At 47.9% G+C, this 16,851-nt stretch overlaps 1 protein-coding gene across 1 annotated transcript; it reads left to right on the top strand.

The window, feature by feature from the left end:
• The first annotated feature begins 667 nt into the window (after positions 1–667).
• On the top strand, positions 668–1,600 carry LOC135377280 (uncharacterized). The gene has a single exon (XM_064609603.1). The coding sequence runs from the start codon at positions 668–670 to the stop codon at positions 1,598–1,600; it is 933 nt and encodes a 310-aa protein (XP_064465673.1).
• The last annotated feature ends 15,251 nt before the right edge of the window (positions 1,601–16,851 follow it).

The following is a 16,851-nucleotide window of genomic DNA, read 5'->3' as shown; positions in this document are numbered from 1 at the left end:
GGTTGCTTTATGTGATCCTGGTGTCGGGAACTTGGCGCCCCCATCGCCCGGCAGCAGCCGCAGTAGCCCCCTCCTGCACCAACGGTTGGGTCGCCGCAGGAGGGAGACCCCCACGTACAGCTGTGCGTGGCTTTCTTGTGTCTGGGGAAAGGGGGATCCTGGCAGTTGAGTGAAGTCAGAGGTTGGTTTGGACCCTTCGGGGCCCCTCCGGGAAAACAACACACTGCTTTGGCCCCTGCTTCCCATAGACGGGTGGTCCTGGAAGGCCCTGCCAGGACTATTCAGCTAGTCGCCATCTCTCCTTTCATTGCTTTCTCTTTATCTTCTCCCCCCTTGCTCCCTTTCTCTTTTCACCTTCTTTGGCGGCAAGGGTCAACCTTGGGCAGTCTTTCACCCTCCAGAAGCTGCACGTGGGTATAGTGTGAACGTATCTGCTACGGCGCTAGGCGCGGTCCCCTGGTTGGGCTCCGTGGTGGGCGGCAGAACTTTTACACCGAATAGTTCCATTATATGTATGGCTTCTAATTCTTTACCACCCAATGATCGGAGCCTGAAAAGGTCCCGCACCGAGCATAAGAGTACCTTCCTATACAGACCTGAACCTGAACCATGGTATGCAAAGATACTCCTGGTACACTGCAAAGACGAAACAAAACCACTTTCGAAAATGTCACCATTTGCAGTTGCTAAAGCATTGGAAAGTGTAGTTGGCAAGAACTACAGCGCCAAGAAGCTGAGCAGTGGTGACATTCAAGTCCAAGTGGAGAACCGAAAACAAAGTAATGCACTGTATTCCCTCACCCACATCGGAGAAACAGCTGTAACCGTAAGCTCTCACTGCACTTTGAACATCGTAAGAGGTGTGATATCTGAGAGCCAACTACTTGAATGCTTGGACTCCGAACTTGAGGAAGGGCTGGCTGACGAGGGTGTAGTCTCGGCAAAACGAATCGTGATGCGCAGAAATGGGAAAGAGATTCCCACGAAACATGTAGTCCTGTCTTTCAAGCTCCACAGTCTTCCATCAACAATCAAAGCTGGCTATCTAAACTGTCATGTGAGGGCATATATCCCCAATCCGAGACGCTGCTACAAGTGTCAGAAGTTTGGCCACGGTTCGCATGTGTGTCGTGGACAGGCTGTCTGTGCAAGGTGTGCTTGCAAAGACCACTCATCAGAGACAGGCTCAAATGATATCCGTTGCACCAACTGTGAAGGTAGCCACCCCGCGTACTCCAGATCCTGTCCTTTCTGGCAGGAGGAGAAACAGGTACTCAAAATAAAGGTTGAGCAAAACGTCACGTACCGAGCAGCGAGAGCCCAGTTACAGTTCCAGAAGAAAGGAACTTTCTCTGATGTGGTGCGCAGGGGAGTGGCACCACTCAGAGTTTCAGTGGAGACCCAGACCTCTGGGCCTCCACACCACACTTCCCAACTCAAAGAGAGGGTCACAGAGGTGCTCCCTCCAGTGGCCACACAGCCAATCACCCAGGGAGAGGCCGCCATAGCCTCAAAGGAGGTTGTTGTATCTCCCTCCGTTTGGGGACGGGATTGCCAAGGGCCCGTCCCAAAGTACAAGTCAAGAAATGGATGTCGATGATGACGACTGCATATCGCAGAAGTCGTCATCGAGTCTTCCAAGTACTACTTCGTCCTTGGGCAAAGAGCAGAGAAAGAAAAACACCGGCAGAGGACGGGGTCTGAAAGGCAAAGAACAGCAAAAGGCCCCTCCACCAAGGATATAAGCTCCTTGATTCTCCACATTCATGTTTCAACATTTCACAGGGTCTTCACGTTTTCAGGTTGCATTTCAGTCCTTCCTGATCCCCTTCTTCTGCTTACTCCTAATGACTTCCAGTTGCAAGAGTATCGTTCAGTGGAACTGTCGTGGTCTTCTGGGGAATCTTGATGACATCGATCAGACAGACACAGTGCTGTCTGTTTTTGTCTTCAAGAAACTAATCGAACTTTGAAAATCCATGCCACCTCCGACGGTGGAACGTATACAGAAAATACCGAACGAATGCTGCACGTGCTTCTGGAGGTGTGGCCATCCTCACGGCGAGAGCACTCCCCACGAGAGATGTCCCACTTTCTACAAATCTTGAGGCTGTTGCAGTGCAGATTTGCACTGACCGTGTGATGACGGTGTGTTCTCTGTACCTGCCACCATCAGCTAAGGTTGAAGAAAAGCAACTTCAAGACCTTCTCAGACAGCTGCCACAGCCTTTTCTGCTGCTTGGTGATTTTAATGCACACCATCCTCTGTGGGGTTGCTCAAAGGTTGACACACGAGGTAGGATGTTAGAGAAAATGCTAACATCTTTGCCAGTCTGCCTTCTCAACACAGGGAGTGCAACACATGTCAATTCGGCTTCACAGACTTTCTCAGCTATTGACATTTCACTATGTAGTCCATCTGTATTTCAAGACATTTCATGGACAGTTGCCGACAGTCCTTACAGTAGCGACCACTTCCCTCTTGTATTAAAACTCAATCAACTGGCAGCTACCCTCACTACCCGACCACCGCGTTGGAAAACACAATTTGCCGATTGGGGCTCCTTTAAACAAGAAGCCATTCTGCCAGCAGAATCACTTCATGGACTCGGCATTAATGAAGCAAATGACATTATTACAGACATTATTATTAACGCAGCCACTAAATCCATTCCGCAATCTTCAGGTCGTCTTCCTAGACGCTGCAAGCCCTGGTGGACGAGTGATTGTGCGAACACCAGACGGGAACAGAACCGTGCATGGGGTAAGTTTAACCCAACCCCAGCAAACTTACTCGCTTTTAAAAGAGCCCGTGCGAAAGCAAGGTGGACACGGCAACAAGCGAAACGGCAATCTTGGGAAAATTTCGTATCCACCTTAAATAGTAGCACTCCATCCAAGTTTGTATGGGACAGACTGAAAACAATCAGAGGCGACTACAAGAGCTTCTCTGTTCCACTTCTGCAAATAAATGGAAGCACGTGTCAGAGCATCGAAGACCAAGCTGACGCCTTAGGTGAACATTTCCAAAACGTTTCCTCTTCTGCTCATTACACACGGGAGTTCTTGAAGATCAAGGATTCTGCCGAGAAGTGCACCCTGTCATGTGGTACTGGCGACAACTACGCTTACAATAGGCCTTTTACCATAACAGAACTTTTAAGAGCACTGAGCGTTTCAAAACAGACAGCTCCAGGGCCAGATCGCATCACGTACTCTATGCTGCAGCATTTAACACCTTCATCGCTAGAAACTCTTCTATGCTTCTTTAACTCTCTCATTAATGAGGGCTGCCTCCCGTCCCACTGGAAGGAGGCGATCATCATTCCACTGCTAAAACCAGGGAAAAGTCCTTCCAGTCCAAGCAGTTACAGGCCTATTGCCCTTACCAGTTGCTTAAGAAAAACTTTTGAACGTATGGTGAACTGCAGGCTTATGTACTACCTTGAAGAAAATGAATGCCTAGACCGATATCAGCGTGGCTTTAGAACTGCATGCTCAACAACAGACCAGCTATTGCGTTTGGAGACTGTTATTAGGGAGGCCTTGTCAGACGGCAGCATTGTGTATCCATCTTTTTCGACCTCGAAAAGGCATACGATACCGCCTGGCGGTATGGCATCCTTCGTGACCTACACTCTTTTGGGATACGTGGTCGACTCTTCCGTTGCGTTGCAAACTTTCTTCAGGGGAGAACATTTAGGGTGCAGCTGGGAACTGTACAGTCCCGCCTGTTCACACAAGAGAATGGAGTCCCGCAGGGGTCTGTTCTAAGCGTAACACTCTTTATTGTAAAGATGAACTCTGTCGTCCATGAACTTCCACCGTCTGTCACGTACTCCTTATATGTGGATGACATTCAAATATCCTGTTCTTCCACAAGCGTTTCTAGGTGTGAGAGACAGCTCCAGCTCACCATAAACAAACTTTCAGACTGGTCCACCAAAAACGGTTTCAAGTTTACTCCCGAGAAAACTGTTTGTGTTCCATTCTCAAGAGTGAGGGGTGTGTTTCCTGAGCCCACACTCAGAATGAATGGCCAGGATATTACTGTCATGCCTGAACACAAATTCCTTGGTGTCATCTTTGACCAAAAGCTCAATTTCGTGTCTCACATAAAAACTCTCAGAGTCAGGTCAATGAAGGCCTTAAATATACTCAAGATTTTGTCGCACAGGTCTTGGGGTGCAGACCGGGAAGTCCTGCGTCGTATTTATATTTCCGTCATTCGCTCAAAGCTTGACTACGGGTCTTTGGTTTATGGCTCTGCACGGAGGTCTGCCCTGGCGATTTTAGACCCAGTTCATCACCAGGGTCTCCGTCTGGTGTTAGGAGCTTTTCGAACATCTCCAGTTGAAAGCTTGTATGCAGAGTGCAATGAATGGTCGCTGGAAAAACGGAGATCTTACCTTGCCTCTACATATGCAATGAAGGTGAGATCTTACCCGCAGCACCCTGCCCTAGCCTGTGCCACAGAAACCCGTTTACAGCAGCTGTTTTTGAACAGACCTTCTGTCATCGCTCCTTTTAGTATGCGACTGTCCCTGGAAATGGAAGCTTACGGCTTCCCTGACCAGGGCAGGGTGACTCTAGTAGCAAGTGGTGGGAGGCTTCCCCCATGGCAACCACCAACAACACACAACACATCGTTATTAAAATATAAAAAGCAATAAACTTCTACAGTTGTGCTCCAGCAGGAGTTCTTATCATTAAAGGACAGTTTTGGAGACCATGTCGCCCTTTACACGGATGGCTCTAAAGCGGGCTCAAAAGTTTCCTGTGCAATGGTCACAGGCACGTCTGTTGTGTCTCGCCGCCTGCCAAACACTTTTTCCATTTTCAGTGCAGAGGTATATGCTGTGATCCTTGCTTTTAATCATGTGTTACACTCTGACATTGATACGTCAGTCGTGTACATTGATTCCCTGAGCTGTCTACAAGCTATATGTAGCTTACGGAAACAAAAGAACCCGTTTGTGCAACAGGCAAGCATTTATTCAGCCAAATTACAAACAAAGGTTTCGCTCTAACACTCTGCTGGGTGCCAAGTCACGTAGGTATACGCATAGCTGGGCGAACTCACTCATGAGGGCCCTCATGAGTGCCCCTCACCCTCACCTCACGCCTTTGACGTGAGGGTGAGAGAGGGCAAGCCCGCGATCAGGCCATCCGTGAGTGCACTCATGAGGTTCATACCCTCATGAGGTCTCCTGTGAGTGCACTCATGAGGTCTTACCCTCACGAAGTCCCCTGTGAGTGCACTCATGAGGTTTTGCCCCTCATGAGACCTCCTGTGAGTGAACCCATGAGGTCTGAGGGACGCCAGGTCTGTGTGAGTGAAGTCACTGGTGAGGCCTGAGGGGTGTGAGGTCAGTATGAGTGCATTCAGAAATGAGGTTAAATGACGCTTACTAGACGTGGGCAAATTATGAAGGCACTAGTGATATGGTTCCAGCGATCCAGCTACCGGCAGGGTGCACTTTAAAGGGCTGGTGTTCCCGTTTTTAGCAATTTCATCTACGTCGCGCTGGGAACACAGCCAAGCGTCCTGAACTGACGGATTAGTTGGTGATATGGTTCCAGCGACCTAACTACACGCAGTGTGCACTTTAAAGGGCTGGTGTCCCCGTTTTTAGCAATTTCATCTACGTCGCGCTGGAAACACAGCAAAGCGTCCTGAGCTGATGGATTAGTTGGTGATATGGTTCCATCGACCCACCTACACGCAGTGTGTACTTTAAAGGGCTGGTGTGCCTGTTTTAGCAGTTTCGTATATGTCGCGCTGGGAACAGAGCAAAGCGTCTTGGCTGACTGATTACTTGGTGACATGGTCCCAGCGACCCAACTACTGGCAGGGTGCACTTTAAAGGGCTGATGTGCACGTTTTTAGCAATTTCATCTACGTCGCGCTGGGAACACAGCCAAGTGTCCTGGGCTTTGTTGGGTTCCCAGCGCGACATAGACAAAATTGGTAAAAACCGGCGCACCTGCCCTTTAAAGCGCACGCTCTCGGTAGTTGGGTCGCTGGAACCCTATCACAAAGTAATCAGTCAGCTCAGGAGGCTTTGCTGTGTTCCCAGCGCTACGTAGACGATATTGCTCAAAACGGGCACACCAGCCCTGTGCACCCTGCCTGTATATGGGTCGATGGAACCATATCGCCAACTAATCAGTCAGCTCAGGACGATTAGCTGCGTTCCCAGCGCGACGTATACCAAATTGCTAAAAACGGGCACACCAGCCCTTTAAAGTGCACCCTGCTGGTAGTTCGGTCACTAGAACCATATCGCCAAGTAATCAGTCAGCTCAGGTCGCTTTGCTGTGTTCCCAGCGCGACATAGACTAAATTTGTAAAAACGGGCACACCAGCCCTTTAAAGTGCACCCTGCCGGTAGTTCGGTCACTGGAACCACATCGCCAAGTAATCAGTCAGCTCAGGACGCTTTGCTGTGTTCCCAGCGCGACATAGACTAAATTTGTAAAAACGTGCACACCAGTCCTTTAAGGTGCACCCTGCCTGTAGTTGGGTCGCTGGAACCATATCACCAAGTAATCAGTCAGCTCAGGACGCTTTGCTGTGTTCCCAGCGCGACGTAGATGAAATTGCTAAATACGTGCACACCAGCCCTTTAAAGTGTACACAGCCAGTGTAACCATATCATCAATGTTCATAATTTAATTTGCGCGCGTCTGGTATGCGTCATTTGACCTCATTTCTGAATGCCCTCATACTGACCTCACATACCTCAGGCCTCACCAGTAACTTCACTCACAGAGACCTGGCGTCCCTCAGACTTCATGAGTGCACTCACAGCAGGTCTCATGAGGGGAACAACCTCATGAGTGCACTCACAGGAGACCTTATGAGGGTAAGACCCTCAGGGCTTGCGTTTGTGAGTGCCGTGGGGGTGAGTGTGAGTGAGGGCCAGTGCTCGTGAGGGCGGTGAGGGTGAGGGCGATTGAGGGCATGTGTCTGTGAGGGCCGTGAGGGTGAGGGCGAGTGAGGGCCTGTGCTCGTGAGGGCGGTGAGGGTGAGGGCGAGTGAGGGCATGTGCTCGTGAGGGCGGTGAGGGCATGTGCCTGTGAGGGCCGCGAGGGTGAGGGCGAGTGAGGTTTCACCAAAATGCCCACCTATGGGTATACGTGGCAACGAGCAAGCCGACAAGGGCGCTGTCAAGGCACTGTCTGGCGACCTCGCATTTACAGAAGTGGCAGCTGAAGACTTGCGCTCAGTCACACGAAAGACGATTAATGAGAAATGGCAAAAACAATGGAACACACAGAACACTAATAAACTCCATCTAATCAAACATGACATAGGCAAGCCCACACATGCTTTCAGTAACCGGCTTCACGAAATTCTGTCAGCTCGGTTGCGTATTGGCCACACCTACCTGACACACGGATTCCTTTTACGGGAGGAGGATCCACCCCAGTGTGTGCCTTGCAGGGAACCGCTTTCTGTTCTGCATATTCTGGTAATGTGCCCACTCCACGAAGCTCACAGTCGCCGCCACTTTCCCGTCTTTTATATAACATTCCCTTCCATCCCGCACTTTTGCTGGGTGATGAGCCCCTGGTTACTTTTAATTGCGTATACAATTTTTTAAACGATCTTGGTTGCATCAAGTACCTTTAAACTAAATTTTAACTGAATTATTCCCCTTTTTAAATAGATAACATTTTATCATTGTCTTGGCGCATAATAGCCGTAGTCGCTCATGCGCCAGAAAAACCTCAATCACTCACTCACTTTATGTGATGGGACCCGCCATGTTCTTGGGCTCACATGGGCGGTCACGTGTTAGACAAGAGCATCCCAGAACGCAACCTCGAACTGTAAAGCTTTGTTTTAACTAAATCACTATACTTTTAACTTGTACTTTTTTTACCATTGTCTTGGCGCATTATGGCCTTCGTCGCTTATGCGCCAGGAAAACCTGAATCATCATCATCATCACCAGAACGCAACGCGAAGATTGCCACGCCCGTCCCAATAAAAAGCTGGCGGGAGGGCCGCTCCTGTGTTTCGTTCCTCATTGTATCATTGTTACAGCACTTGGTGTATCAGACTCATTGGCTTCAGCAGCAGCAGCAACAGAAGATGCCTTCTGGGAATTCGTAACATGACTCCCATCGTGATACAAACGTGAAAACTTTGAATTGCACTTGCAACAAGTGCTTATGATCCGGAAAAATGCTGAAAAGTACACTTGCAAAGTTAAATCCCGCGCAGCGATCGCGTTCCCTGCTGCTTGATGGAGCTTGCGTCTTCTTTTCTTTCTCGTCAGTACCTGTAGGCTTTCAAAATGTAACTAGAAAGAATCGCACACGTTAATAATGCCACTAAATTTTCTGAAAGATGCTACAATTTCCTGCTGCTCTGTGTCTGCATCAGTAAACACCTCTGCCTAAATTCAAGGAGGCTCTACATACGAATATGCAAAGCAGTATGTAGAGGAGATGGTTTTCCTCTACACAAGTCCTGACCAACGATGACGGAATGTCCCAACGGGCAGATGTGCGTGGCCTAACGCTAGGATGGTGCCGTTGGAACTGGCTGCCAGGCGCAGTAGCGCGCGGCAGCAGAGACGCGTCGTCGTCGTCCACGGGCCGCCACATCACTCACCTCAGACGCACAGCCGTGCATGCGGTTTAGGTCCGCGTCGATACCATGAAGAGGAGAATGAGGAGGACTCGTGGATGATGGACGACTGGACACACGTCTTTGTGATTGTGGCAGCTGATGCGGCAGCAGCGGGATGTCAGGTACATGAGCGCTGCGACCCGGGTGGGTTCCAGAGATGACGTGGGAGAGCCGAGTGGTTGTGTGGTTGCTAATTGCGTTCAGTGGCTGCTGATTCCGTTGAGTGCGTTGAGTTGTGTTGAGTGATCCCTCCTGAGCGTTGATTGCTACTGAGTGTTGCTGAGTGAGTGCGTTGAGTTGCGTTGAGTGATTGTTGCTGAGTGGGCGACAGTACCGCGACCGGTACAAGAGCGTGAATGCTTGTTGTCGTCAGAGAAATGCCGGGGAGGACCATCATGACGCAGGTGGAGGCCGTAAAATGAGCTTGCTCTGGTTTCCCTGCAGGTCTCCGGTGGAACGTGGTCCCGGTGCGACTTGCCTGCTAGAAGGTGGTTCGCTGCTGGTTTGCGGAAAAATTTAGGATTGTGAATGGCCGAATTATGACGCCGAACATGGTGTTCGTTGTTCGGGTCACCAAATGTAGAGGAGGTGGTTTTCCTCTACACGAGTCCTAACCGGCGATGATCGAATGTCCCCGCGGGCAGATGTGCGTGGCAGTACGCTAGGACAGTGCCGGTAGAACTGGCTGGCGGGCGCAGTAGCCCGCTGCAGCAGAGGCGCGTCGTCGTCGTCCACAGGCCGCCACAAGTATAACTTACGGCAATTTAAAAGCTCGAATGTGCAATGTTTCACATTTCCTTGTGTATTAGAGTGTCGGTAGCGCAAACCGTTCCTGCTGTGTCGATCTAACTTACGTGTATCAGTGTACCAGCCTGGAACGCGTGTAATTGTCAATATTCTTTGTCACTTTTTATTCACTTACTAACGTACTGTAATATACTGTCCGGATCCCTTAACGAGGTCGACTCTCGCCTCCTCTCTCACACAAAATCGCTTGGTCCCTGGCCACATCCAGTCCACCAACGTTCTGCCCTCAAAGCTCTCTTCACCTTTCTGGATACCATAGGATTTCGATTCGTATTGTGAAGGGGCTCTTTATTTCATTCCCCGAAGGGTCCGGAGGTCCGCAGGTCCGGAGGGTATTACATAGAAACACATCGCTGGCTTTTGACCCTCCGCTCTGAAGGCATCGTTAGGCATCATTAATAAGAGTTGGAACGACGGCAAGCTCCCAAGCTGAAAAATCAATAAAGTGGTACCTTTGTTGAAACCAGGAAAATCTCCCAGGAATATAGAGTGTTTCAGGCCAATTATCTTATCAAGGAAGGTATTGGATAGCAGGCCTCCGCGAGGAAGGCTGTCCTTCCATACCTCATAATAAGCAAGCACGCAATGTATGTCTGGTTTCCGACAGGGCAGGGCTACTATGGATGGTGTTTTAGACCTCGTCACTTTTGTTGAACACGAACGCGCCCAGAACCGAACTACTCTGGCATCTTTCCTTGACATTAAAAAAGCATATGATACGATGAGCTACAGATACGTGCTACATGGCCTGTACATTCGGGAGATAAGGGCTCGGGCTCTGCGGTGGATTGCTGACTACCTTCAAGGAAGGTCTGTGTACATACAGACCGAGGACGGGAACAGGTACCTCGGTAACCTCAGTAACATCGGTAGCGGAGTGCCACAGGGTGGGGTCCTAAGCCCTCTGCTGTTCAATGTAATCATGGCAGACTTACCGCGCCGTTTACACAAGAACGTGTACATCATCATTTACGCTGACGATATATCTATATGGCCATCCGTGTCGCAATTGCCTGCTTTGCAACAGCGACTCCAGAATGCGATAGATTGCGCGGTATCCTTCCTCTCGGACACAGACATGGACGTATCTGTCGAGAAGACTGTATTTCTCTCGTTTACTCGAAAAAGAAGGAAGAGTCTTCAGCTTACTCTCAATGGTCTGCCAATTCAGATGGTGTTTTCATACCGCGTCTTAGTAGTCATCATTGACGCACAATTATCATGGTCTGCTGACATAAAACATCTTCAGGAGCGGTCTGAGGCACGGGTCAACATCTTTCGACGTCTCTCCGGCCCCCGTTGGGGAATGTCAACGAAGTCCATACTTACGGTACATCGGGCGCTTATTCGGCAAATGGTGGCTTACCATATACCTGTACTCTATGGGATAAGCAACACAGCAGAGAGGACACTACAGAGATTTTAACAAGAGGCCTGAAAATCTGCCTCGGGGCACCTCGAGCCACCTCCAATGTTTTGGCAACAGCAGATGCTAGAGAACTGCCTGTAGACGTGCCGTGAACGCAAGAAATAGTGCGCCACTATCTGCGCCTGCCTATGCGCCATGACAAGCACCCCCTGGCACGGAAATTGAGATGCCAAAATTCTGACTGCAACTTGCCAAAAACACAGCCTCCGAGAGCGACTCAGCATCCCCCTTAAACTCGAGAGCTACCGCAGATTTGCATCTCCGTGCCTGGAGTACACCACCCCAAGTCCACTTTGCCCACAGCAGTGCTGCGACAGCATTGTCTATCTTCGATGGAGCGTCAGTGTAGCAGCACTGCAGCACTGACGGATCGACGACGGCATTAGGCTCAGCACCTGCTTTTGTGGTTCGACTGCATAGGAAAGAAGGTATGGCACTACTGTCGCAGAAAACATCTTCAACAGCAGAATTGGTAGCCATCCCGCTGGAAATACAGTACGTAGTAGCGCAGTATCATACTTTCCCTGCGTGTAAGAGCACATTGCTGCTGTACCGAGTAAAACAAGTGCTCGGGGTAAAGTGGCCAAACACAAAACAGCTCAAAAGCTTGACGTAACCTGTCGTCCAAGGGACTATAATGGCCAATCTCATTGCCAGAGATGGGGTCAAGTATTGCTCCGGGGAGCTGCAAAAATTCGATCAGCCAGGTCAGCCGCGGAGTGCTTCATTGAGGGAGGAGAGACAAGAGATTTGCTCCGAGGGTCAATACCTTTTGAGTAACCAATTTGGGAGGGCATGTCGCAAAACGAGAGGGTGATTGAATACGCGCCACAAATGAGGGCGGTAAGGTCTGAGGGTGTTTCCGTGTTGGTAGTGTGGGTGGCGTCAGCATTACTGCTGCCCCAAGAAACCGCGGGTTGTACCATGTATTAGGTCGCGTTTCAGAGGAACCCTGGATCGGCTATGTTGCGAAGTGCACAGCGTGTTCAATCGAATCCAAGAAAGGATAATCCGATTGCAGCGCTGAGCACTCTCCAAGATGCGTTTTTGCACCTGCAGGGGGCAAATTGAATGCCATTGAGGACATAAATCCACATGACACCGCAGAAAGTAGGCACTTGACCAACACGTGTTGTGGGGCAGAGTCTGCTGTCTCAATGGAATTCGCCATAGGACTGTCGCGAGATGCACACAATAAACGTACCGTCTCCTGCCGGAGCCACCGGTAAGCTCTTATTTCATGTGAATCGTGTGATTCCTGTAAAGGCTCACAAGTAGCCAGTCGTTTTGTCCTTGATCATCCATGTCTCTGTGGGGCACGTGCCGTCATGACCAAATGACATTAAAAAAGTGTACTTCAAGTGAAGTACCAAGACCCTGACATCCTTGGTGCTTGAATTATACCCTAGTTACACTAGCTTTCTCAACCACGGTTGAGTCGACTGCAGTCGAATGGCTCAACCACGGTTGAGTGAACTGAGCAACGAAATCAGTTACACGGGCTTCTGTGAGCTCAGTTGAGAGCAGCGCTAGCAGCGTCGGCTGATGAGCAAACAGAGAAACCCCAAAACCCATAACAATTTTAAATATTACATCGTCAGAAAAAGATAACGCTTTTGACGCTTTCTAGAGGTGTATAATGCCCCAAGAACGTGTGTTACGGTGTATTGGAAGGATTTCGTACGCAACTCGACATTTTTACTACTGTTTCGCATTTCCAAATTTACATTTCAGCGGAATCGCGAAATATGTTCACAACACTAATTCGCACGAACGCTTCTGTTGTACTTCGCTTCGCGTCGCTTCGTGCGTCGCCGTGCATTTTTCTTATCCGCGTTATTTAGACTTTTATTTTGTTGTACATGTCATTGTCCTCGTTGAGTTCTACATATTTCGTGTAAATATTTCTTGTGCTGCCGTGTCTCTACTGTGCGTGTACGTTCTGTTGGACAAGCGATGTGTTTGAGCAAACCGAAGAACGACGTGGTGCGACAGAGGGTCAGGAATGTTTTTCTGTACCTCCCCTACTTCCAGTCTCGACTGAGGAAAACAGAGTGTGAGCTGGATGCTGTGCGCGCGCGATAGATAAGCGACGAAAGCGGAAACCAGCACGGCAACAGGTGAAAATTCTGACAGCAACAGCCCTGCGATTGTGCACAAGGGAGAAGCAACTGCGCAGCTATCGACGGCCAGCGTCTTGGTCGGAAACCACACTGCCCAACCTCGCTGACGAGTTCTTTAAACCGAATCGGGACTATCGCGTCACCTGTGCAACGTTCAGCTACATGGTGGGTGTTTGCCAAAGCATAGCTAGGCGAGACACGGACATGAGGCAGGCTGTGCCTTTGCAAAAGAGTGGGAGGTGCCCTTTATCGCCTATTTGCATCTGCAGAACAGCCTTTTTGGTGTCAGCAGGCATTTTGTGAACTATGTGTACTGGGAGTTTTTACTTAGTGATTGTACAAACTACAATCCCAGTTTGTGAAGCTCACAACACAAGCAGAGCCACCTACGTCGGTTTGACGGAGTAACAGGACTCTCTCAAGATTCTGGACGGATGCCACATTGAGATGTGCTCTCAAAGAACCAAGGCTCAGACTATTACAACTACAAGGGCTGGTACTTAGAGACAATGCAAGGGTTCATCGTGAGTCTAGTCATCCTATGTGACCAAGTGTTTCCTTTGCAGCCGTATATGATGAAGCTATACTCTGACAGCAATTTAATGCTTGACTGTCAGATGCAAGACAGGTGGTTGAAAATGCCTTTGGGAGAGTGAAAGCACAACTCTGCATCCTTCTAAAGGGGATTGAATGCAACATCAATAACTTGACATGATAATCATGATAATTAGAGGTTGCAGCATTCTACATAACATGTGCAAAGGCATGAATGACAGTGCAGGACAGAATGCAGGACTACCGCCGTCATGTCAGGGAAATGCCACAACATTCGACACCAGTTTCCGCTGAAGGTGGGGCACGTGTGCAGGATGCCATCGCATTGCACATTTATGGAGCAACGCCTTCATGAAGTCGACATCTAACGCGTCACCCCCACACCAAAAAGGGCCTCGAAAAGGCCAACACAATTGTCTCCACCAAAGGACATCTCAGCATTAAACAAACCCTGCTTAAATGCTAAGCATTTGCTTGTGAAGTAAATTATTTTAATGCCCATAAACCAATTAGATTGATTAGCATAGCAAAACGGTGCAGTATTGAAAATTTTTGCCGTAGCAAATAATAATGATTTTAGATGAGAGGTGCTGAAAGCGCCCATCATGCTTCAATAACATGGACGATTTCCCTCCCTCGTCAGGAAAAGCCACCCTAGCTCTACGAGTTGGGAGATTGTGTACGTGTACATGTGCAGCCAAGGGCAACTGTGTGTCCTGTTGTATGAGGTTCGGTCATGTCCGTTGCACTTAGCTGCAACTTTAGCAGGCAAAAACTATCCATCATAAGAAACAAATGTCCACATTATGAAAAAAAAAAAAAAAAAGATGAAGAAAGCAACACCAATGACATTTTACAGTCTATGTTCATTTGAACTCTTATTTCAATTACTGGACACATCCATCAGGTGGACCCTGTTTGTTTGTTTTGTATGTTTTTTCTTCTTTGCCTCTTCGTCATCTTGAGGTTGGCTTTTCTACTGTTCTCTATTCACGAGTTCTGGAGCACCTGACCCGAACACCTCCACATTTATTTAAATCTCAATCAATCCAACAACGTTTTACAACACTATGACAGCATATTTATTGCGGGCAAGTACATTTCTCTAAAGTGGATAATTTTACTGTCATGTTTCCTTATATGTAGATTTTATAACTACGGTAATATGCCTATGTTTTCTTGTTTTTTTGTGTGTGTTTTTTTTTTCACGCAATGACCCCTTTTCAGCTTAAGTAACAAAAGCCGAGAATCACTGACATAATGCATTACACATATACATTTAATGAAGCTTTGCAAGAACAATGCACTGTTATAAAGCTAAAAAACAAACTATGTATGCAAGATTTCTCTGTTATAGAAAAAAGAAAATTATTGTGGTGGCGATGATTGAAAATAAGTCTGCATCGAATGAAACATTTCTTTGAAGGAGGAAACATTTGCTTGAGTTTGAGGAACACACAGTATGAACTGAAGAAAATGTTAGCTCTTTCCACAGTACACCATCTATCGAAGCATTTCTTGTTGCATTCTATTAACTCCTTCCTGCAGCCTCAGTACTTTGCTTTGAAATCTTCCTTCCTTTTTTCAGCTTTTGTAGCTCTCATTTCCACAGCTTTTTAAAGCTCTAGGACCTGCATCATAACAGTCTGGTTTTTGGGCTACTTTCTCTGTGAGGTCTGTGCAGGTTCCGAACTTGTCTCTTGTTGCTCAGTTGTTTGTTCTTCAGGCTGGGATGCTGCAACGATGGTTTCCATCTGGCTGTTCGTGTACAATTGGAACCTTGAAGATACACAAGAACGTGTGAAGCATGCAGTGAGACAACATATTACTGAGGAAGATGCCTCGATGTTTCCTCTGCAGTTTTTTTTATTTGTTTTGTCACTCCTTCGAAGTTTATCGGGACAACTTCCAACATAGCATGCTTTTAGTGCATCACATATACATACACAGGGGATAAACAGCATGCATAACAAATGACATACAATACACACAAGCTACTATTATGTCTTTTCTTGTTGCACATAAATCTCCTGACTATGGATCCCCACCCGCTAGTTGCCTTGCTATGCTTAGTAGTAATATGCATATGATTACATGCAGCATTGCCAGCACTGGCACTGATTTCCAGCTTAGTAAATGCTCATCCATATTTATCATTTTAGTGACTTCAAAATTGTTGCTCTTTTATTTTTTACCACTTAATAATGCCTTTACAAACTATTACATGTTTTAAGCACATGCTTGGTTCACAAGAGTTCAGAACAAGCAGTGATATACTAACTGCAACACATATTCCAGCGAAGAGGATGTACACACTCCATTTCCATATCCCCTCATCATCCTGAAGCAGATCAGTCAGATGCAGAGTTCCACACATCATATCAGCACACAGATTTACATTTCAGCTGTGGTTATGCTCACCAATCATGACATCACTGTTTCTGAAGTAGTCGTTTTGTAGCAGTGCGAAACCGTGCAGTGTGGCTGTAGTTTTCATAGGTGAAGCTGGAAATTCAAGTATGACATGTCATCAGTTGTACCAAATAGTATGAAACATCGAAAAGGGCACCAAACAGCATGTACATCATATACGCGCTCGCAGGAATGCGACGAAAACGCCACTGATCGCACGGAATCATCTACCAGCATGTTGTGGTAGCTGGATAAAATAGGCGTAAGTAACTATGACATACCCAACAAAGCAAGCAGAAACAAGAAATGAACTAACTGAGTTTCCTACCTGTATTCCATCGTCAGACTTTCCATTTTAACCCGCACTTGCATCCCGACGAAAACCGCAGTAGCTGTCTCGACGCGGTCGTAATCGGCGGCGTTTCTTTTCTGGCCTCTTTGGTCCCCGATACGGCTACACTGTCTTCCCAGGGGTTTATCAAATGCATCGTCATGGCATCTGACCAAACGAAGTGTTTTTTACTGGAACTGAACCGGTTACCAAAAATTTACTGATGACTTTTAATGTTTCAGCTCAAGTTCAGCTCATAGATGACGCCAATAGTTTCGGTCTGGTTCAGTTCAGATAGACTCTCTAGAAACTGTAATGAATACATTTTGACCGAGTAATGCTGGGTGTCATTACTCACGACTTTCGTTGAATTTGAAATGTGATGATAATTATGCGAAACAATAAAATAATGCTACCTGGCTCTGCTCAACCTGAAGTTGAATATCCTCTTCTCACTGTCCAGCCCTTGACCAGGGAATGGTCTCAAGAAGTTTGGCCGTAATTGGAATGCCTCATCTCCCAGAAACACACATGGGGCTGTGCAGCT

This window comes from Ornithodoros turicata, chromosome 1 (assembly GCF_037126465.1).
Source record: "Ornithodoros turicata isolate Travis chromosome 1, ASM3712646v1, whole genome shotgun sequence".
NCBI lineage: Eukaryota > Metazoa > Arthropoda > Arachnida > Ixodida > Argasidae > Ornithodoros > Ornithodoros turicata.
Note: the sequence above shows the minus strand (reverse complement) of the source record. Positions and strands in the feature narration are given on the sequence as shown.